This window comes from Serinus canaria, chromosome 3 (genome assembly GCF_022539315.1).
Source record: "Serinus canaria isolate serCan28SL12 chromosome 3, serCan2020, whole genome shotgun sequence".
Taxonomy (NCBI): domain Eukaryota; kingdom Metazoa; phylum Chordata; class Aves; order Passeriformes; family Fringillidae; genus Serinus; species Serinus canaria.
Genome location: NC_066316.1, coordinates 12,799,018 through 12,821,813, shown reverse-complemented (window position 1 = coordinate 12,821,813; position 22,796 = coordinate 12,799,018). Strand labels below are relative to the sequence as shown.

Genomic DNA, 22,796 nt, shown 5'->3' with positions numbered 1-22,796 from the left:
TGTAAGAGCAATAAAAAATGTGGGGTTTTGTCAAAGGCCAATGAAAAATTTCTGACAACTAGAAATAATCACAGTCTTCCCCCAAAATGCTTAATACTGGTGTTTAAAAACAACTTAAGGAAACACAGTACATTTTTGGTCTCATCTTTCAAAGGTTGCAGCTGGAGCTGCATTTCCTAATAGGCTTTGTTAGGCCCTGTTGGTTTGTTAGGCTCCAGCTGACCACTTACAGTATGCTACAAAGGGACTTTTCCCTTGGTGCTGAATTCTTCCTGTAACAGAAATGTGAAAAAATTGAATTAGTAGTGGCTGAGTGACTTCACAGAATCTCTTGTCTCTGATCATGTTTATGGTTAGTGAGCAGGCCCTGATGAACTGGAGAGAAACAGGGGATGGGATCCATATCATGCTGAGGTTACAGAGCCTCTTGGGATGCAGCCCTTCACAAACAGTGTCAAGTGGTTTTATTGGCAGCCTGTGCCCAAGGATGAAAAGCGAGATGGGCCAGACCATGTTGTTGTACAAGTATTTAATTCCTTAATTTTTTCCTTGCAGAATTCCAGAATATTGGCAGAAAGTCAGATGCTTGTGTTTTTATTATCTACCTTTAGACATGTCTTGTGGGATACAGAATTGGAACCAGGGGTCTAGGAATAGTTCTTGTGCTCTCTGGCTGGAAGTTATTTCAGGTAAAACAGCAGACCCAGCTGATCAGAGGGGAGGAGGTAGACATTAAAGACAGCCAGGCACTGATGCCTTCTAGCATCTCAGGGAATAAATTAAGCTCATACAGGCATTTTGTTCTCATTTTCTCTTGGCAACAAGCAAACTAAGTTGTGGCACACTTGGGGTGTGGATGTTAACCTCCAGGGCTGCTAGAAATTAATTCACTTCCTTGATTTACTTGCTGGGAATTTTTTGTCATTTGGGAGGGAGGTAAGCAGGAAAAGAGGGACAGGATCTGGAGGAGGAGAAATGGCATGGGTGCTCCATGCACAGGTAGGTGTTCCGGCCAACTGCTCTAGAAGCAAAACGTGTTACCCCAACCAGTGATGCAGTGCTGGGAATTGGAGCTCTTGCACAGCCCTGGAGACTGCCTTATTTCCTGAGTGACTAAGAGAGTTTTTGGTGAGACTCAGGAAGGATATTTAAAGGGGCTGTGCACGTGTGGTACAGATTTCACAGCTTGCTTTGCACAGAGAGTTAAGCTTCCTTTAAACAGCAGGCAGACATCTGGGGGCACAGAAGTGTGACAGAAGAGAGCAACAAGCTGCTGTTTACCTGGGTTTCCACATCTCAGCTGGGTGGAAATCTTGGTGCTTAGAATCTTGCTTTTGCAAAATCCATGGGAAGGAAAGGCCCTGACCATGGGGCACTGTGAGGGAAGTGAGGACTGGGGTAGGAGGCACAGCCATAAGTGGAGCTGCTCCTTTGGGGGATTTGGTATTTGTAAAGTAGTAGCCTTCCTTACAGCTCTTCTCCTGTGTTCTTTCCTCTTGCTCTGCAATGAGACCAGATGGGTGTTGCTTCAAAGGAGAGTTGGACACCTGGAGAAACCATTTCGGATCTCACTGGAATATGTTCCTAATGGGAACAAGAGCGTGGCAGCCGTGGATTCCTTCGCCATGAAGAACTGCAGCTCAGGTAACAGAGCATTTTATTGTTTCTAGCTCATAATGCTTTGATGCCTTTTTGGAGAGAAGCATGATTTCTGGCTGCTGCAGACACCACAGAAGAAAAGGTTCTTGTCAAATGAATAATTTAAATTTTAAAAAATAAAATAGGGTCCCTCTCAGGGAAGGATCTTTTCTAATGCTGCCTTAAAACTTTCCTTCAAGAAGTTAAAAACAAGTTTGTTGTTTTGGTTTGCTTTGCTTTCTTTTTTTTTTTTTTTTTTTTTAATCCATTTGGGAAGAATAGCTATGAAAATTTAATTTTGGGAGAAAAGAAGCAGTACTCATCCTGGCTTGCCAGATGCATATCCTGACAACTTCTCTTTTCTGCAGCAGAAAGTAGAGCAGATGAGGGGTTCCTTGACAGACATCTTGCAAGCCATCTTTTTTTTGTGATCATGGTTACAAATTTCGGGGTTGTTTTTTTAACAACTGTGGAAAACTTGATTCTAAGAAAGTATGCCTTTCTTTGGCAATGTTCCAAAGCAGTTATTGCTGAGCAGCCCCTAATAGCTTCATGTAATGTGTGGAATTTTAATAATAGGCAACCTAAATGGGAGTTACTTTTTTAAATGCAAGCTATCTAATCAATCCAAGTATGTAAATTCAGTGCTCTGTGCCAGAAGCAGCTGCATATTAGTTCTACCAGTTTTATGGACTCTGTGAATCATTCTGAAATCTTTAGGTGGCGTGTCAGTGAAGAATATTACTACTTATAGCTCTTAACACATTACTTTTTGTCCATTTTATTTATTTGGAGTAGTGTTGAGTTGAGCTGCATGTCCTTCTTTTCAACCTCTCTAGGACAGGGAAATGTGCTGCAGAACATACATTATTTTGGTCATTTACCTTGCTCTCCACAAAGGCCAGTTGTATTAAAGGATTTATTGTCCTGTTTGTACATAAAGGTGCTCTCTAAGCTCCAACAAGGAGCAGCCTGACATTGTGCTGGAAGCAAAGGCATGTTCAGACAGAAGGTGCCTGTTCTGCTGCTGGTGTAAGGACACAAGTCATCCACAATGCTTTCAGAATTCAGTGCAAGAGACTGTGGGCACAGGAGCTCCTCTTTTGGGAGCACTCAAGGGCAAGCCCAAGGTGCTGGCCTGGGAGATCTGACCAGCAGCAAGCACTGCTGTGCAGATGATGGATGTCAAGAGCTGAGGCCATTTAGATACATTCTGGGCAAAAGAAGGAACAAATCTCCCATTTTGCCTGCAGATTTGCAGCAGAGACCTACTCGTCTGCCCTGCTTATAGGACACAGCGTAAGAACAATGCCACCAGAGAACAAAACCACTTGTTCTCTTATTTTCTGTTGGTTTAAGTCACTAAGCCTTTTGTGTACAGTTGAAGACATGGCAGTGTAATTTTACAAGGAAAGAGGTGGTGATGAGCAGCTGAGGGTGACACCTTAAGCTTGGAGAAAATAGGGAAAGCAATAAGAAAAGATTAATCTAAATCTAATTTTTCTGCAGCTGTAGAAGCCTTTGGGCAGCTTAGCTACTTGGATACCTTAATGCTACTGGAGCACATAAAACATGGGTGAATTTGAGAAAGAAATATCTAAGAAATAGAAAAATGCCTTCAGCCTGATTCATCTAAGCCTTTTGAAGACCATAAACACAATTTAAAAGTAAATTAAGGTGTACATACAATCTTAGGAAATTCGGCTGCCATTTCCTCAGGCGCAAACATAGAAAGAATCACAGAATATGCTGAGTTGGAAGGGGTCCATGAGGATCACTGAGTCCAAATCCCAGCCTTGCACAGAACACCCCAAGGGTCACCCATGAGCCTGAGAGCAATCTCCAAACCCTTCTGGAGCTCTGTCAGACTTGGTGCTGTGACCAGTGCCCTGGAGAGCCTGTTCCAGTGCCCGAGCAGCCTCTGGGTGACAAGCAATAAGGGCTTGAAGAAGTTTGAGGTTGGAATTTGCTTTTGCATGTTGGTGATTCCATTTTTTTTTAGTTCCTTAATCACAGAAAAGATTTTGCATAGGAAAAAAATATTTCATCTGAACTGAAAAATACCTGTTTAAATGGGATTGAATGGGAAATAAAAAACTTAAGGAGATTCTGATGCTGATAAAATTCTGAATTTTTAAAAAGTTCAAAATCAAAAAAGTCTAGTTAATTGTCACTTGAATATCTTCACATTTCCCAGTTCCCATAATAGAAGGAAAGTTCTTACAGTCTTTTCTCAACCTTAGGATTTGAATCTGATCAGAGAGCCCCTACAGTCAATACAAAGACTGCTTGTACTTCTGTAGGTTTTGTCTCAGGACAACTAACAGGTAGCGTTGCCTGGACTGCTACAAGCAATTGACTTTCAATTACTGACTTAAATGTGAAGCAAATTGTGTTTGTCAGTGTGTAAAACCTAAGCTATTGATTGCCTAATTCTCTTTCTTACAACTTACTATTTAAATAAGTGCAGTAGCCAAATAAAAAAAAAAACAAATTGCAGAGAAGTAATATATTAAATTAATAACATCAGTTAAGAAATTTGTTACTTATACAAGTAAAGTGACATTTTATAGTGGATGGTAATTTCTAGTAATAAAAATAGAGTTCGTTTCCTAAGTAATGTATTGACTTATTTATGATATTTAATGGGTTTCTTACTGATTTTTTATTGCAGTTGTAAATTAATTAATTTGCTAACTTATTTCCAAAAGTCTTAATTAAAGTACTTATTAGTAGGCACAGGTAAATGACAAGACATTGTTGTACTTAGCAATGTTCAATTTACCAATTCTAAGTAAATTTTTACCTAAGGGGCGTGGAGACCAAATGCTTCTGAAATGTCTTAAAGCTTTAATGATGCTCCAGGGCTGTTAAAAGCAGTTATTTCAGATACTCAGCCTGTCCAGGAGGAAGCACTTAGCTTTCAAGTTTTCAAGCTCAGTAAGCAACATAAAAACCATTTATTTTGGAGAGGGGAGAAGACCGTGTGTTGTTGATTAAGTTAATGCTTCTGTCCACTCAGCAACTGCCTTTTTTCAGTAGATACTGAAAGTACACAGAAACACACATTACCTTTGGAGCTGGTAGGCAGTTAGTTCTGTAATGATCTGATGGCTGCAATATGTATGCAAATTTCTGAAAGTTGGAGTTAAGGTTGTACTAAAGGAAAAATCCTTGATCAAAAGCCCAGGACCTCTCAGGAAAGGAAAAATTTTGAAGATCAGGAGGTGATTTTACTGAAAGAAGAGAGAGCAAAGGAAGAGTGAAAATACAGACTTACAACACGTCTGAAGAAATATGATCAACCGCCAGATAGAATTTTTCATGATACCACTTGATAAATATTCTAGCAGCAGATTTATGAATCAGCTGCAGGAGATCAATAAGGGCTTTCTGCAGACAGGATTGCTTATGCATCTGAATCATTACTAAAATGATGTTTCTGTGCATTCGGACAAAACCCGGATATGTATCATTGCAGTTTTCCCACATGCTCTCTTTCTGCAGTTTGTCTTATAAATTAATTTGGTGACAGGATGTTGTGGTTAACTGAACTTAATGAAATACCAGTGAGCCCCTTTTCAAAATGAGTTCTTGATGCTTCCTATTGGGAAATTGGCTAGAAAAGTTAACCTCTTCCCAACAGAAAACTGAGATTATGAGTGAGATTATAACTGAGATTATAACTGAGATTATCACTGTTCTGTGATTCTCACTCAGTGTATGAGTGAGAATCACAGAATAGGCCAGGTTGGAAGGAACCTCAAAGAGAATCTGGCACAACTTTTTGTGTGAAAGGGAGTCTAGGGGAGATTATCTAGAACCCTGACCCAGCTGCATCTTGAAAACCTCCAGTGATCCAGTGATGAGGCCTCTGCCACATCCCTTGGGAGTTGCTCTGGCAACTGCACCTTCTCACTATAAAAATAATTAAACATGCATTTCAAAGTGAAGCTCCACATGACACACCGCTCATTTAGATGTTAATAATTAATTGGAAAAAGATATAACATTTAATTAATTTTCATTTGGGTAGAATTGCAAGATATTTACAGAAGTTTTCTAAAACCACACGAGTAATTGCAATAATATTTTATGTTTCATTATTTGCTTGGTTCTATTAATGGGATGGAGGAGTGAAGGTATGAACCTTCAGTAGAATCAGTCATGTCATATTTTATATGGTCTGGAGATCCACTTCTGTCCAGAAATACAGGGGAACAGGTGAGCAGAACAATGAGCAGTCAGTATTTTGTCATTGTTATAAAACTGAAAAATAAACACGATTTAAAAAAAAAAAAAGTAGTCATAATTTCAGAAGTAGCTGTCTCTATCTGAGGTCTAGGATTAACATTTACGATAATATTACCTAGCCTGTCCAGGTAATTTTTGTGTAAAAGAAGCTGGATCATTTCCTTTGGCATTAATGCCATGGTTAAGAACCTTACAGAGCCAGAGAAAAGGTCCAGAGCTAATTTAAACCAGCAGGATTATTCAGTATGTTGGCATTATGTTTCTTCATTTAAAAAAAATAAGATTAGGCAGACTGGCTGCATTTTCCATCGAGTGGCCTATGCTATTTAGGCAGCTCAACCAGTCTGGTTTTCCTGTGGGTCTAATTTCACTAAGTAGGCATTTGGAAAAGCCTTACTATTTTAAGAACATTTGCTTCCAAATGCTTTGGCGACCACCTTCTTTCCCCATTCACCTCTGCTCCCTCATCAGCTATGACTGATTATTCTGATTTCAGCTTTTGTGCCAAAACTATCTCTAACCTGCTTGTGTTTTAATCTTGTAGGGATCTTGTGTCAGAGAAAATACTGCTTTGCAGATGAGGGTGGTGGCTGTAGTGAAGTTAAATAATTTTAAAGTCATTCTAAAGTGAAAGTTATTTCACTTGTGGTTTGTGCCAATTTAAGTAAAATAAATTTAATGAACTTGTTATGGGGCTTATCTTTGTTTTCACTTTCATCTTTTTAAAATGAAGTTATTGTAATGCTAGGAATAAAAAAAAAAATTAAGCAAATTTAGTTTTAACATTGCTTCCAGAAGAGGCGCAGTAACTCAATTACTGGTAGAGTAGCTTCTTGCAGTAATGAATTAGTGATTATGCATTTCTGTTACTGGCTGTGAACACCTACTTCTTGCAGAGCCAGATTTAGACAGTGGTGGTTATGTTGAATAATTTAATCTATTGAGAACCCTCATGTGCTCATCAAAGGAGCAGCAGGGGGGAAGCAAACCTGAATATATAGAGAATTTGGGTTTCATAGGTCTGCCGTACCAGTTTGGTGATAAATGGGACAGAGTGTCCTATTGTTTTATTTAGTAATCAACTGGCCATATATTTGGGGTTTTAAGATATGGAGGAAGGGGATATAAAGAAATGTTTTATAATGCACTTAAAAGTCACCTTTAAAATAGATGTTTTCATGCAGAAGGTGGAAAGGCTTGAACCTGCCACAGCAGCTCCAAATAGGTGTGCCTTACCAGAGCAAGCAGGTTTATCCTCTCTAACTCAGAAAAGGTTAGGTGGCTTGGGTTAAGATACAGAATTGAGAAATCTCAGCCTTTAGAATCCAAAGCCTTAATAGTCTGAAGAGAAGGACCTGCTCATAAGAAGTACTAGGAACTGCTCAAGAGATATTGCAAATGTTGGCACTTGTGGGTCTTAAGTACTTTTTAACACCTTGAAGAATTGGCCAATACATTATCTTTTTAATGCTGTATATGATTTTTATCCTGACCTTCTCCTTTAATTAAGGCTTATTTCAACAGGGGAGCCATTGATTCAGTGAAAGAAAATGAACTCTGTAATCTGCTTTCCCCAAATTGAACTTATTTTTATTACTATTAATTGCTGCCACTTACTTCTTGTGATGTTTTAACTGCTTGGATTTATTAAAACAATCATAGGATTTGCTATTATCACTTGAGAAATGGGAAGGACAATGATGATTTATGGATGACCCAACGATTTTAAGCCGGTATTACTCCAGATTCAAAGATTTATGCAATCTGACTCCGCTGTGCAAGTAGATGACAGTCTCACTCTCCCTTTTTCTCCCCGTAATAAACCCCAAAAGACTGCTAGCCTGTAACAGAGGGCATGGAGATCCTTGATTTTGCAGAAGAGGGATTGTTTTGGTCTGAGTTCTGCTTTATATCCATGAAGTTCCCTATTAGCTGTAGGAAAGTTTTGTTGGTTCAAATAGGGCTGGTGTTTGGAGTTGTTAAGACCTGACTGTGCAACTTGACTCATGTTTGTGAAGAGTTGCCGTGGCCTTTGTGAAGAACCGAGAGAGTGGGGAAGCTTGGAAAGTCAGAACAGAAGAGGGAGATGATCGAGCAGAAAGGAAATGAGTCAGACTGAGTCAACAAAAGAAGAGAAACATAGAATCCCAGAATGGTTTGGGTTGGAAAACCAAAGGCACCTTAAAGATCATCTAATTCCAACCCCCCTGCCATGGACAGGGACACTTCCCACTCGGCCAGGTTGCTCAGAGCCCCATCCAACCTGGCCTTGAACACTTCCAAGGATGGAGCATCCACAGCTTCTCTGGGCAACCTGCGCCAGTGCCTCACCACAGTGAAGAATTTCTTCCTGATCTGAACATCTTCTCTCTCAGTTAGAAGCCATTCCCTCTTGTCCTGTCAGTACATGCTCCAGTGAAAAGTGTCTGTCCACCTTTCTTGTAGGATCCCTACAGAAAGAGGGAGAGACGGTGACAAATCGCAAACGCTGAAAACAAACGACAGGATATCAGGCAGGAATAATTGGTCTAGATGGTGGAAATTATTAAAAAGTTTGACCAGTTAGAAAGTGATTGGAAGAAACATTTACAATCCAATTAATTAACTAGAGCAATCAAGGTTAATCAGATAGTCACTCAATCAACCAGACTGAACTAACTAAGTGGATAATCTGTTGAACCGGCAAAGAAACCAAGTGAGGGAAATGCAGTGAATTGTCAACATTTAATGAAATGCACAAGAATTAATTCATTAACATTTAAAATTATCAAAAGCCAAGATAAATATCTAGGATGTTCAGATGGAATCTAGTCCCTTTTGGTGGCACATCTCACCAGAACCTCAGAGGCATTAATGAGCAAAATAGGTTTTGGAAGATGAAGAACAAGAATTAAGAGAATGTGGCACAATAAGGAAAGAAGATGTTCTGTGTTTGCTTGAAAATGAAATAATGCTAACAGCAAGAATCCTATTTTTTAAAAAACCTGCTTAAGTGTCACACATACAAATGGTGGGTACTAAGGTGGTCACTGCTTCTCTGTAGTAGTGCAGTACATACAAGATTGAAAAAAAGGTGTAATTCTTCCTCTTTCTTCACAGGATAGAGTCCTTAAGGTTTTGGCTCAGGGCACTTCTGTACCTCAGGGCTTATCATCTGAAAAGTTCAAGTCCAGTTTGGTTTCTGTGTCTGAAAGGTCTCATGGTAAATCTGCCCCAGTTGTGCTATAAGACCCTGTCCAGCTCTTCCCTCTTTTTGTCCACAGCCTTCCCTTTCCTGGCTCAGGACTCCTGCTGCCCAGTCCTGCTGTTCTGTTCCTGCCAGGTCTGCTGCAGTCAGCTTTCTGAATAAACCAATTGCTAAATCAACCCACGGAGATGTTTTTTTTTACACATGGGAGAGGTGTGGCACCTTGGTGCCAGCACTGAGGGATACAGTGGCACTCTGTAATAGAGCAACTGAAACTGAAAAACCTCGACCTTGTAATTCCAAATCAAATCCATAACCCGTAAATAGAAGGGACAATGGAATAAAACTACTGCATTGGGTTTTGTCCCCTGAAAAGTTTAAGAATTTTTAAAGGGGAACTAAGTTTTCTGAGAAGCACTGCATGCCCTTTTAACAAATGAAAGTCCTTTATGCTGTATTTGGAAATTCACAACCAGTGTCTGCCCATCAGAGTCTCGGGCAGTATCATTAAGCCTGTAAGTTGCAATTCTTTTACTCTGAAGTTGTGAAAAACGTGGGGAGAGAGAGCAATGTTTAAAAGCTGCCAAGTGACTTTGGAGCACAAATTAATGGGAACCACACTCCTGAGTCCCCTAGGAGTTCTCAAAAATGCCATCATTACTGCCTGGCATTGAGACATGCCTTCCATCATGAGGATGAGAAGGGAGGCAGCTTTACCAAGTGCCTCCATAAATGAGGTGTACAGGGCTTTTATGAATTGAGCCTTTGAAAGCCCTGCTAGCAAGGCTTATTGATCCAGAAGTCACACATGGATGGCAAGATCTTAAATTGCAGTCAGTTTTTATTACATGAAAGAAATTTTAAGAACATACCTTTTCCCCTCCCTCCCTTTTTAAAATTACTGCCTACTGAAGTTTTCTATAACTGGGAGGTTGCAAGCAATTAAATGAGTCAGCTGGATCCTGGGTCCAATTCCAAAAGTGTAATGTTCATGGAACATGATTGATGGAGAATCAGTGAATTTGTAAGCGCAGGCAGAGGTTTGGAAGTGTTTTTTCAGATCTGCAAGGAAATATAAATAAATATAAATTAGTCAACTCTGTAAGAAACATTTATCTTGGTCCAAAAATATCATCAGTGGTAGATCTTTCATTTGATGTGAATACAGATGAACACTGCAGCTCTTTGGATACCTAAAAACCTTGAGAGTTGAGAAGCAATCCATCTGGTTCTGTGAGATGATGAGGTTGAACCATACTGGGATCTAAGCTATTTTGGTGGAATTAGGTGCACCACAATCCAGAGTAAATGATTTCTGGGAAACTATAGGATATTCCTTGCACTTAAACCCAAATGATGGACTGGATTTTTAAAACATCATTTAGAGCTGTAAGCAACAACTGCATAAATCCAGCGTTAGCTTATGCGGTGCAAAACACAAAAGAAAAGAACAAAAACAAACAAACCACAACAAAAAAGAAAAGTATGAAATTTCAAAATTTTTGTAATATTATCAGTGTTGCTATTGATTCCTAAAAAGACACAAAGACACTGTTGTCTATTTAAGCACCTCGTGGAATGACCGTGTATGTAGACACGTTCATGCACATCAGTTAATGAAACCATAACAAAAAGAAAGCAGCTGCTATAAGATCAGAAACATCAAGTACAAAGTTTTGGAAACAGTGTTAACTCAGCCCTCCTGTGTACTCTTGTTGTACACATCAGTAACAAAACAGTAGCAAAATGACTCACCTGTCTGCAAAAATTGCCAAGTGGCTTGTGTAGCCAAGTAAAGGAAGTGTTTCTTCCAAGGGAGCTATTTCCCAAAGCAAAGGAAGTGAGTAAGTATGCAGTTACTTGTGAGGAGTTTCTGCCAGTGAAATTACTAAAGCACGTTGCACGTCATCCCAATAATTGTTGGAGCCTCAACTGTTTGCATCAGCTTGGAGACCTGCCCCTATATATTTATCAAATAATATATTTATATATTTGTCCTTTTGAAAAAGGAGGAGCCTAACAAGAGGTTTGATAGCAACATTCCTGATTTGGACTTCAGTTACTTCATCATTGCTCATCTCTTCACAGCCGAGAGAAGAGTCAGGTTTAAGTTACAGCTGATCTTTCACTGCAGATAGAGGCTGAAGCTGACACAGGATTTGTAATTATATGTCTTACTGTGCTGTTATATGTTTTTTTTTTTTTAAATTAACAACTGGTTAAGACAACTGAGAAATGGAAATAACCTTTTCTGTTCCATATTGGAAAAGTTCTGTTCCAAGGGATGTTTGCACTGCTTGTGTTTGCACAGAGTGCTTTGCAATGGTCTTCCATGTTTATGGTGTTTATCTTCTGTTTTCTTCTAGCTTCATCTTTAGAGCAACTCTAGCTTTCTCTGTTCCCAGGTGAAATCATGCAATTCCTCTCACTTGGACAAGCCTACTTCTCCTATTTCCCTTTAGTCATAAAACATTCTTGCCTGTCTAATCTAATCACAAAGCCTTTAGGGCAATTTTTATTCCATTATAAGTTTATATTATAGTAAGTAGTCTTCATCCTAATTGTTGATTTGTAGAATGTGGACTAATTTGTGGCTTCATGTAGCTCCCCTAAAATTATAATACATGTACTTCTTCTTGCTGGTTCTGTTCCTAGCAGTACCAGGCAGCAGCAGTAATGCATTACAGTTGTCTTTATCAAAACAATTCTCCCTGGTTCATACGACTTTTTTAAATTTTCAAGTAAACAGTGCCTTTCTTTCCTGGACAATTAGGGTGATTGCTTAAATGGAACTAAAGTGTCATGATGAGGTAGATGCCACCAAATGTTAGTCAGTCATGCAAAATAACCCTTCCTACAGTGCAAGCCCACCATGATACTGTTCTGTAAAGACTGCAGAGAAGTTTCTTATGGTTTCCATTTATTCATCTTGCTATACCATCCCAAAACAGTAGTCTCAGATGAAATGAAGAAAGTTTCTTTTCCAGTTTACAGACCCAAGCAATGGACTTGTCCCTTTTTCCCTATTTCTTTATCTTAATAGCATATAGGTGACCTTTTTTTAGCACCTCTACATTCTGCTGATGCTGCTTACTTTTTTCAGTGTTTGAACAAAGGTCAGAAAATATTTTCAGTGGATAGAAGAAAAAAAATGTTTTTCTCCTAAACTCAACTTGCAAAGCTAATTCAGTTTGCAGTTCTCAGTCTAGACCTCAACTGAACTGTCAGGGAATAAAATCTGTATAATAAACCAGTCATCTAATTCACAATATCACAAGATTCAATCTCCCTAGGCAAGATTTAGTTCAGACATTCAGGTGCTTTGTTGGATGAAGTTAGACAAGATGGTATTCATCTTTTGTGACTTCAGCTATCTGAAAGTTAGGCATCATGTCAAAGCTGGTCTCTAGGGTCCCTCTGTAGTCAACAGAGAGAAAAAGAGGCACTTCAGAGGGCAATTCATTCCACCTTTAACATCATCGCATCATCAGAGTGTCAGAAAGGGGACAATGCTTTGGTTGAAGAATTGCTGTCTGGGATTTCTAACAGCACTATCCTTTTAAAGCCAGTGGGTGCTTTAATACCTGTAATCTAGAAGGTCTGCCCACCAATTTCTCACTTGTGAATGAATAGGGTCAGGCAAGGAATCTTTAACAAACAGATTCTCTATTGAACATTCTCAACACTCACTGGTTACCACGCCAGATCAATCATTTTAGAGTAATTATTTTGCAGGAGTTTATTCAGAGTCTGTTAGAATAAACCTGAAAAAAATTAAATGACTGCTGAGTGCAAGATTAATGTTGCTATCCAGGCATACTTTACAAAACCAGCATTACCAAAACAGGCTTCATTCGTGCAGCTTTTACAAGGGGCTGCCAGGCAGACCTAGAAGCTTCTCTGCACTGTGTGAATTATAAACCAGAAATCAGCCCCATGTTTTTCAGCCTCTCTAGATTATATTATGAATGGGTCTAGAAAAGAAGGCATATTTCTAAAAAAAAAAAAAAACCAACACGCTTCTTTCACATTCAGGGAGGAACATTCAGATTCAGAAGTGGTTTGAGAAGAGTGAAGTGGGTGTTGGTAGCAGCAGAGCTACAACCCAGAGCCTTCTAATGGAGTCCTGATCATATTTCAGACCCCAAATCAGGCTTTTTGAAAAATATACTTAAATTGAGTTGCAATTGGAGATTGGATCCCATGGTGCTTCCCAAAGAGTGGTAATAGAAGATCCACATTAATTTTTCCCTTACTTCCTTACCAGGAGGTGCAATTCCTTCTATTGCATTATCTTGTTTATTTTTATTACCCTTGTGAATGACTCTGTCACTTCTGTTTAAGCAGAAGCAGTAACTCAATCCTTTAATACAGCCTTAAACAACATTGTTTCTAAATGAGGTTAAGATCTATATTATATGCAGCATTTGTCTTGAACCTTAATTCAGCCTGCTTCTGAAAGGCTATCTTGTTACATTCAGGAGTAAGTAATTTCAGATCCAGTTCCTGGTGATCATTGAGTTCTAGACTAAATTTCAACTGACAGGAGTTCTTAGGCATGATGCACTGTTAAGATGCATGTCAGGGAATTTCTGTTCCATTATATTAATGTAATCAATGTTTCTTCTTTACCAGAAAAATTTAAACCAGCGTTTTTTACTGAAGAGAAAATTGTATCAGGTGTGATGTTCTTTGGGGTTTTTTTTGTTACATGACCATTCTGTTTTAATAATATGAAATACTATTAAAATAAACTTTAATCATTTCCTGTACAAAACCCAATCCTTTTATTTCTTTGATTTAAAGAGAGGTCCCTTTTGAGCAGTTCTAAATTGAGATGCAATTTCCTCAGAGTTTGACCATGCTTGCAGGGGTTTTTTTTCCCATTCCCCTCTGTTTAGAAGCAGACTTGATCTGAATATTTCAGATAAAGACCAAGCCGTGTTTGAGTTTTCCCTAAGCTGCAATGGTAAAGGGAGTTAGCAGCCTGAGGTTCCACAGTATGCCCTCTTTGAAAAAAGGAAAGGGAAACAGTCCCTCTTGCACAAAGAGCTTTGCATGGGCTAGTAAGAACAATATCATGTATCAGAATGATCTCTCATATTAAAATGATGGTTTTTAAAAGGGGCTAGAGAACAGCCTTTCAGCAGGTCACATGAGTCTGGGAGATGCTTCAATGCAGCCCAGAGAGCAGCTGTCACTTGGAAATGAGAGAGGGTCACGTAAAATCCTTGAGTAGGTAAGAATTGTTGTACTGGTGTCACTTGTCTGACTTTGCCTGAAATAAATTAGGGAGTAGTTGCACATGCTGCCTGATCAGCAGATCAGGAGGGAAAGCAGTGGTGAACAGATGGAGGCAATAACCTCTCCTGCCAATGCAGCTGGGGAAGGATGCCTACCTTCAAACCTGAGGGACTCACCTGTTCCACAGCTACAAATAACTCCAGGATCTCACCACAGTCTGCTTCAACTCATTAGTGCTGACAGCTGTGAGCTGAAGTGGTGTTGCTAAGGCTGGAGCCTTGCACTGCCAGGAACTTGTGGAGGGGGATACCTTCACCTTGTGAATTTGTGACAGTGTAGTTGAAAATACTTGGGGGTCTGTTGACTCACAGTGAGCAACATCCAGAGAAAAGCACAAGAGGCAGACTCTGCCTTGTTTGCAGTATTTGGGCCAAATAATCAGATCTCAGGGCCTTCTGGGGCAGTTCTTGCTGCAATTTCTTCAAGAAGGAGCTTTGTATTTAATCAGTCTGTAAGACTCAGAGATGAGTGTTTCATGAAAGTACCATTTTTTTGAGAAATACATTGTGTTTGTAAAGCATCTCTCTACCTTCAAATGTGTGTGTCCACTTAAAAGATGTGTGGGTCCAGACTTGGTGCTGTTAGGTTTCTTTTGCTGTTTTCCACTACAATGAAAAGCAATTTCCACTTGGATTTTGGAAATCTGAGCAGTATCAGGTAACGTTGATCAGAAATTTGAAGTGTCTTTTCATCATCTCATCCTAAAACTGTAACAGATATTCAGTGCTTCATCTACAGAAAATTTAATAACTTAGCCAGCATCAAAAATTGTTTGACACCAAATATGCATTGCTGAGTGAAAGTAGTGATTTATAACATTGCATGAGAGATGTTAGTATTTAATTTACTGCATTAATCAGTGAATGCCAGATCAGTTTGCAGATTGCATGTAGATCAGTTTAATCTGTCATCTTAATTGTCAGTGAATTTTTTAATGCTGAGTTTACTTTAACTGTTTTCCATGCTGCTCCTCACTGAGATGGAAATAGCAGTATAAAAACTCTACAGTGCCCACGTGGGACTGTGCAGGGCTCATGGCTGCTTTTGTGCTGCTTTCCACATCTGAGGTTCCCTCGGCCAGAGCTGAGTTTTGACATTTCCATGGCTTGATGTGTGCCAAATGGAGAGAGCGCTGTCAGCCCTGTCAGTGCTAATATGGTAAATAGTTGTGTCTGTGGTGCTCTGAGTGAGGAGATTCCAGGGGACAAGACTGAGCTGAAATGTCCCAGAGCTCTCTCAGACATGCTGCACTAGCATGTGGCAGTGGCTCCAGTGATTCTGTCACCCTGTGCTTGTCATCAGCATTTGGTGACACACTTGGCGTCGCCTTCCACTTGAGAGCCTCCATGGTGTTACTTGGGGTGAGCAGCATGTTTATTTATATATATATATATTATTTTTATAATACATATATTCTATAATAGATATATATAATTTTCTAATACATATATATTACAATTTTCTAATATATATATTCTGTTATTTTCATTATATATATCTATTCTCGCTTGTTAAAAAAGCAACCTGGTGGAACAAAGCTATTCAAAGTGCAAACTTAATATGTGTTTTGGCAAAGCAAAACAAAAGAAATTAATGGAAGAAAATGAGTTTTCACACCTTCTCCCTGGACTCTAGGAGTTTTTTTTTTTTTATTGGAAAATATGTTAAAAGGCATAAAGAAAGCATGAAATATATGAACTGAAAAAAATTTTGAACAATAGCAAGTTTCCTGAAGCTAACCAATGTTTTATTTCAGGTCAAATATAATCTTTTGAAGTACTGCTGAGCAAACATTTTCCTCTACAGGAGACATTTTCATTTTAGATAGCTCTTAAAAATGAGATTTTTCTTTTTTCCTGTGAAAAAAATTATGCTATTCTAAAAAGTAATAAGGCCATATATTCCCCACAAAATGGTTTCTTGGTTTTTTTTTTCTGTCACAGCATAAAGAGACTTATCCAAGGTCTTTGTCAAGCAAAGAGGCTCATCCAAGGTCACAACAGAAGGACCATTTTGGAAATTCTGACCATCAGATTCCTGACTTGTTAGGCAGCATTTCTGGAGGTCCTTTGCTAGCAGTGCAAGGCCCCTGCACACACAGATGGAGTCTGGCTTGAAGGACCCCAAGAAAAGATGCTGGACTGCTGAGTTTGAGCTGTTTCGTGCTCAGTTCTTGATTATTTAATTCTTTCTTCATTTCACTGAGTACTGGGGAAAGGATACCAGGCTTTTTATTTCCAGGAATACCCTGAATGACTGACAACTTGGATTTGGCACCCTGTCTTTGCCAGGTCTCAGTTCCCTGAGCTGCCTTACTGCTGTGCTGAACAGAGAATGCAGCTGCTGCTGTGAGCCCAGAGGCCTCTGAGCTTTCTGACCCTGCCACCACCCATGGGACCTTGGATCATTGACTTTATCCACATTAGATGCTAGGGCAAGGCACTTTTATCATCTTTGTGATACCTCATTGACAGACTGTTTAAAATTATATTGCTCACCAAAAAGCAGCATTAATGACCTGTGGGATGGGGAGGAAGGGCATGGTCCAAAATGGAGTTGAGAGCCTTTGCTGTAAGTGCAGCTGCATAGGAGTCCTGCTGCTGTCTCTCAGGAGATCCTGGGAAAGGAGGGCAAGGCATTTTTCCTGGGGGAAGGAGTAGGGCAGTCGATTTTGTTGATGGCATTTCAGTAAACTTTCTGTGTGAAGATTCCTTGTGTCCTATGAGCTGCCTTCCTGGCTTTGAGATACTGCAGTGCTGTAAGCCAGTGACATTCTTTATGGTGGTGAACTGCATCCACATCCCATTAAGTTAAAGCCCTGGGAGAGCTGGAAGTCAGGTATTTTAACTATTCTCTTTGTAAAAAATATATAGTGGACATATAAAACCTCTGCACCCAGTATAACTTTACTGTAGCACCATGGGCAGCTTAAGGTGAAAGGAAGTGCAAATACAGTGACCAGTGGGGCAGAGTAGCAAACAGGAGGAGTGTCTGCCCCCTAAGATGGTTGTCCTTGTCCAGACAGCCCCTGCCAGAGAGAATTCCTAATGAAATGTGTAAAAAAATTCATAGCAATGATTACTTGCGCTTTTAAATTGCCACTGCAAGATCAAATGCAGACACATGCAGAGTAGCTTTGAGGTCTCTCCCAGTCTGTTTTATGGCCAAAAGAGAGTTTGGTGGCTCTTTTTTGATTATTCAGTGCGTTTGTGCACTTTGCACTCTCAAGTGAGTCCTTTCCAATACAGCTTGTTTACTGTAACCCTGTCCTAAGCTGGTGGTGTTTTTTGCCAAAGCCTTTTTTGAAACAGAACCATGATCCACTGGATGTTTGGTGGAGTGTACACGTAATTTCATTGCTTCTTGTAGCTGGTAAATTGGTTTATATTTCTCTTAATTCCTGGTACACCTAATTATTTTTTGATTGCCAGTCATTTGGAATACTGTGCATGTATGGCTGGTTATTTGAGGATTCTCTACTACCCCTGCCTGCCACAAGACCAGACTAACCCCATTTACTTTGCTGTGGGGCTACTATTTCATATTCTCTTTTTATCATTTGTTTTTTTACCAGAATGTTTGTTTGCTAGGACTTGATGAAGAGCTGTGTTTCTTCCTAATTCTTTATTTTGTATAATGAATTGTTGAGCAGTTGTAAAGGATTTGCCTGCCAGGAAGAGATACATTTGCATTTTATAAATAGATTTATCTGAAGTCAACAAGGTGTTATGCTTTGCTGAAACCTACCCAGCTGGGAGGAGCATTTTACATAATAACAGCAGTAGAAAGTTTGTGAGAATTTCATACTACTGCTGACAGTAATTAAGGGATTAATTAATGGCCAAGTGAATAGGTGAGCAAAATGGAGGGAAAACGAGTTGGAAAAATCTTGAAGGGGAGCTTGCACTAAACAGAAAACTTATTGACAAAGAGGATACAAAGGGATATTTTGGGTAGGCATACCCTTTATGGTAGCAAATTTAAAGATGAGAACTGCTAAGAAAATGACTGCTCAAAGTAATTGTATGAAATCTGAGATTTGATTGCACAATTTATTCATTGAAGGGTAAAGGTCTTAGAGAAAACCTAGAGTCAGAGAGAGAGGGAGAAGTCATGGTCTGTCTCCTTGATCTGTCTTTACTCATAGCAGCAGTTTGTTAAAATTCCCATCACTGCATTTAAAATAGGTTCAAGAGCCATTTTAATATTATGTAACTCCTCTATTCTTAGTCTAACTGCTCTGCTGCTGCTGGCAGCCCACAGGCACCTCAGCCTCGGAGCATGGTTATTCTCTGTACTGACACTGATCAACTCTTGCAATTCTCTCTGCATCTCCTTATACTTTTGGAAAGTGATCTCATGTGGAAAGCATTAATCAAAGAGTCTGTCAGCGTGCCACAAGAGAATAGAGAGTCTGCCTGAAACCAGGGTGGTAATGCTGGAATTGTAGTGTTGCCACTTTTTCTATTTTTCCCTGATATCTTCAGTATGTACCTTGGCTTACACAAAGCTAATCACTTCATTATTCACTGACGTCTCTTTTTTTTTCAGTAAGTACTCCCAATTTTTATAAGTTTTGTGCACGTTCAAACATTAATAGAGGTCCTCAGGCAGAGATGTGGATTCCAGGCAGGAGTCTTCTCCAGGCTCTTTTGGATGTTGTGGGGCACTGACCTTCAGCAGCTTTGCTCCTGGGATAATGTCATTGAAGCGTAGCAAGGCCTTGGAGCACAGCCTGGGACACAAGCACACGGGGCTGTGCTGGCCCTGTGTCCCTCTGGACTGGCTTCAGAGCACTGAGATGTTGGCAGTCGTTGGTGCATCCAGCTGGAAGAGTCACCCCTGACTCACGGCACCCACGGCTTCCTGGTGTCCAGCGATGTGTGGAGATGGGGGGACGCCAAGAGTTTCCTTCTCCTTCCCCAGAACTAAAAGCTGGAAGCATCCATGCACATGGAGTCCCTCCCTGTTGGTGAACCTGTTGTGTGCAGCCACTGCTCTCTCTCCCTCACAGCAAGAGTTCAGGTGCACTTTCATTTTGCCCATTCTTTGTGGGTTTGAGGCATCATTGCTCACTTTTCAAACAAAGTGGAAATCAGCTGCTTGATGACAACTTGTTGCCTTCCCACAACTGCAGAAGTTGGCACAGTGGAAAGGGGCACAACAGGAAATTTGCTTCTACCTGGAGCAACAATTGCTCTTCCACTGTGGGGCCACTGCTTTGCACAGTAAGGGATTGGCTGTGGTGTGGGGATGAGTCCCTGCACTCTGCTGGAAGGGACCACATGTGCATGCTCAGGGCTGTGCTGATTTGTGATATTCCACCCACCACCCCCAGCAACCCATCTGTAGTAAGGCCAAAAACCTTTATAGTGCTGACAGCTAAAGCAGAGAGACTACTTAAAACACTTAGAGAAAGAGAACTGCATTTTAGGAATGAAAAATCTCTTTCCTATCTAAAATGCTGTTTGAATGCAGATAAGTCTCGTACCTTTATTTGTGCTTTTCATGACCAGGCATGTGAAGATACCTCTCTTGTTAACTGGATTGGCAATGCTAAAGGAGAGCTTGCTGAGAATCTGCAATTGCAGGGTTAAGGAAGAGGTTGTATCTTACCTGTGTGGAATCAGCTCTTGATGAGCTATGAAAATATTCTCCAGTCTCTTCTTTTTCCTTGAATCTGGGCATCTTCAGTCCAACTGGTACAGGAAGCAGCAGGGGTCAGAGAGACTGTCTGGTTTGGGCAATTTACAGGCTCATTTAGGTGATTGAAATTGGTTGACAAGTACCTCAGTTTGCTCATCTTTAAAGTGGCATTGATGTTCGAGGTCTTCTTGCTGGGCTGTTTTTAAGAACCAAGAATTGAAAAAAATCTGCTGTGTATAGTGTCAGTGTTGGTTGTGCTTGGAACTGCAGAACTGGAAGAGGCAAAGATAACACTTACTTTTAATAATTGAAAATGGATTTGAACTAAGCCTCCTAAGCAGCAAAAGGTGGAAAATGACATATATTTCCTATCTAATCAGCTCTTACAGTTTCCCCAAGAGGCACACATGAGGTTTGGAAGCACAATTTTCATGTCTTTTCTCCAGCAGCCTTGTTTTATTTCACTTTCAGTTCCATGTTTGATGCTGAGGTAGGACCTGTGCTAAATCTGCTCCTGTTGTCTGTAAATAAGCTTAGAGTCCTTAACCACCTCATGGTTTTGTCAGCATTCATCTTCCAGAGAGCCTGCAATCAGTCTGCTGGTGTTTCCAATGGAAAAGATTGTTCCCTGGTAAGAGCTGTTCTCTAAGCCTATTTAGACCCAGAAAAGTCTGATGAGAATAGCAGAGGCTAATAATAGAAGTTGGACCTTTTTGTTTTCCCTCTACAAGGTATGAATTTTGAAAAATTCACAGGAGGTCACAGAAAATGGTTTTTGGGTTTTTTGTGGGGATTTTTTGTTTTTTTTTCCTTTTAACCAGCTGCTTACTGTTACAAATAAATAGTATTCACTTGTTTTAGGAGAAAAATGAAACCTAGGGGAGAGGGTTTTTTGTTGGTGTTTTTTTAATCTCACAAAAATGCAGCAGTACCTAGAAAGATGCAATTGTATCTGAGATAAAGAGAAACAAACAGCAAATGCAGCCTGATATTGAAACAGGGGAAAGGAAAAGCAACCCAAAGAAACAAGATTTGGGATTTTATTAAAATTACTCTATCCCACTGGATTATTCTAAGTCAGAATGTTCATACTTATGGATGAAAGCCTTAAAGATCTACTGTGTTAGATGAAATTTTAAAAAGGTCCAATGACTATGTATGCACAGTATTTCATACAATAAGTATTCTCCACCTCTTTTGGCCCTTTTTAATTCAGTAGATGCCACAGAATATGTAGGTATCACTGTAGGATGGAAATCACACTTTCATTATAAAGTTCACTGCTGCTGTTTGCTTGTTTACTGTTAATTTTTGGATGTGCAGCTGGAGCTGCTTATTGACTGGTAACAAATCACCAGAAAAATTTGTATGTTACCATGAGCTCTAGCAAAAAAAGCCAAAAGAAGCAGCTATATTTTGTGCAGGATTAAGTTCTAGGGGAAAGCATTATCATGTCATTTACTGCACTCAACAATTTTTTGTTGTCTCACGAACTATGAAGACCCTCAGCCAACTTTCCTAATTGAAAACTGGGAAAGTGTGAAATCCATCTAACTTTGTCCTTCCACATTCTTATTTCATTATAGTTTTTTAAGAAAGTTGTTTTTCTCTGTAAATTCAGGGAATATACATCACACCAATGCTATTGTTGGAAAGTCATTCAGTCAAAAGGTAGGAGAAGCAACTAGACCTGGTCGAAAACATTTCTGAGAGAACACAGAAGGCCTGGATAGTCTGAATGCTGCACAACTCTGGAGAGAGTTCTTGCTACTGAAAATGTGTCAGTGAGCAAGTGCCAGCTCCTCAGGTGTGCTGAGAGCTCTCTTCTGTGTAAGCAATCCGGCTGGCATTAGGCAATGCTGAAGGAGCAGATGTTTAAAATTTGTGTACTAAACACAGCATCCCTACTTTGAGGCAGCAGGGAGGGAAAGCACATTAGAACTGAGCTGGCTGAATTATTGGCATGAGCGTGTTCCAAGCCAGTAAGTTTCCTCTTGAGTTTCCTGCCCAACATTTTATTTTTTTCTTAATTCAAGTGTTTTCGAATTTCTGGGGTTTATGACAGCATTGCTCATGAGTTGAAACCCCTAAAGTCAGCTTTCTAGCCTAGAATTGATTTGAATTTTTTGTTCTATGAAAACTGTGGGTTTTTTTATTTTCTGGTTAGATACATTTTGAAATGTTGACATTGTCTTTGAGATGAAAATTCTGTCTCTACGTGGCTCTAATGAGCAAGTTTTCTCTTCTTGTAGTAGCTCACTGTGGGAATGCTGCCCCCTTAGTCTGCAGGGCCAGGGGTGCTCTCTCAAAGGGAAGTTATTTGCTGCCCTCTGTCCTGCCTTCATCAAAGGTGTGTTCATTTTATACTGTAAATTATTCAAGCTGCACTGTGAAGACAGAGTAAATAATTTCCTTACAGGTTTTTTTATGCCTGTTATCATAGCATCTCAGTTCTTTACAAACGTTAATGAAATGAACATCACAGAGCTCTTGTGATGAGTTTATTCCCATTTATGTTTAGGAAGTGAAGTGAAAAGATTAAAGGCAGTTTATGGAACTGGAAAAATGGGAGAGCTTTCAGGCATTTACAAACACAGGCTGTTTTTTCTGCCTGTAGCAGGCAGTCTAATAAAAAAGAGAGCATTTCCTCCTACAAATGCATCCTTAGGCAATGACATTGACAGTAACAATGCTGTTACAAGTATTAAAGACAGGAATTATGAAGTGTTGACCAACTTTGATTGCCTGGTGTAAGAAACATGGAATC

General features: G+C 39.7%; 2 protein-coding genes across 3 annotated transcripts in view; both read left to right on the top strand.

Annotated features, from left to right (window-relative positions):
• The window catches only part of LOC103821325 (serine/arginine-rich splicing factor 7), a 1,055,603-nt gene that overhangs the window by 940,845 nt on the left and 91,962 nt on the right, over positions 1-22,796 (top strand). The gene's annotated exons all lie outside the window — the stretch shown is intronic.
• The window catches only part of ALK (ALK receptor tyrosine kinase), a 306,382-nt gene that overhangs the window by 200,400 nt on the left and 83,186 nt on the right, over positions 1-22,796 (top strand). The window contains exon 5 of the mRNA XM_050973237.1: positions 1,517-1,644. Coding sequence (XP_050829194.1) covers positions 1,517-1,644 — 128 coding nt within the window. The remainder of the gene's footprint in view (positions 1-1,516; positions 1,645-22,796) is intronic.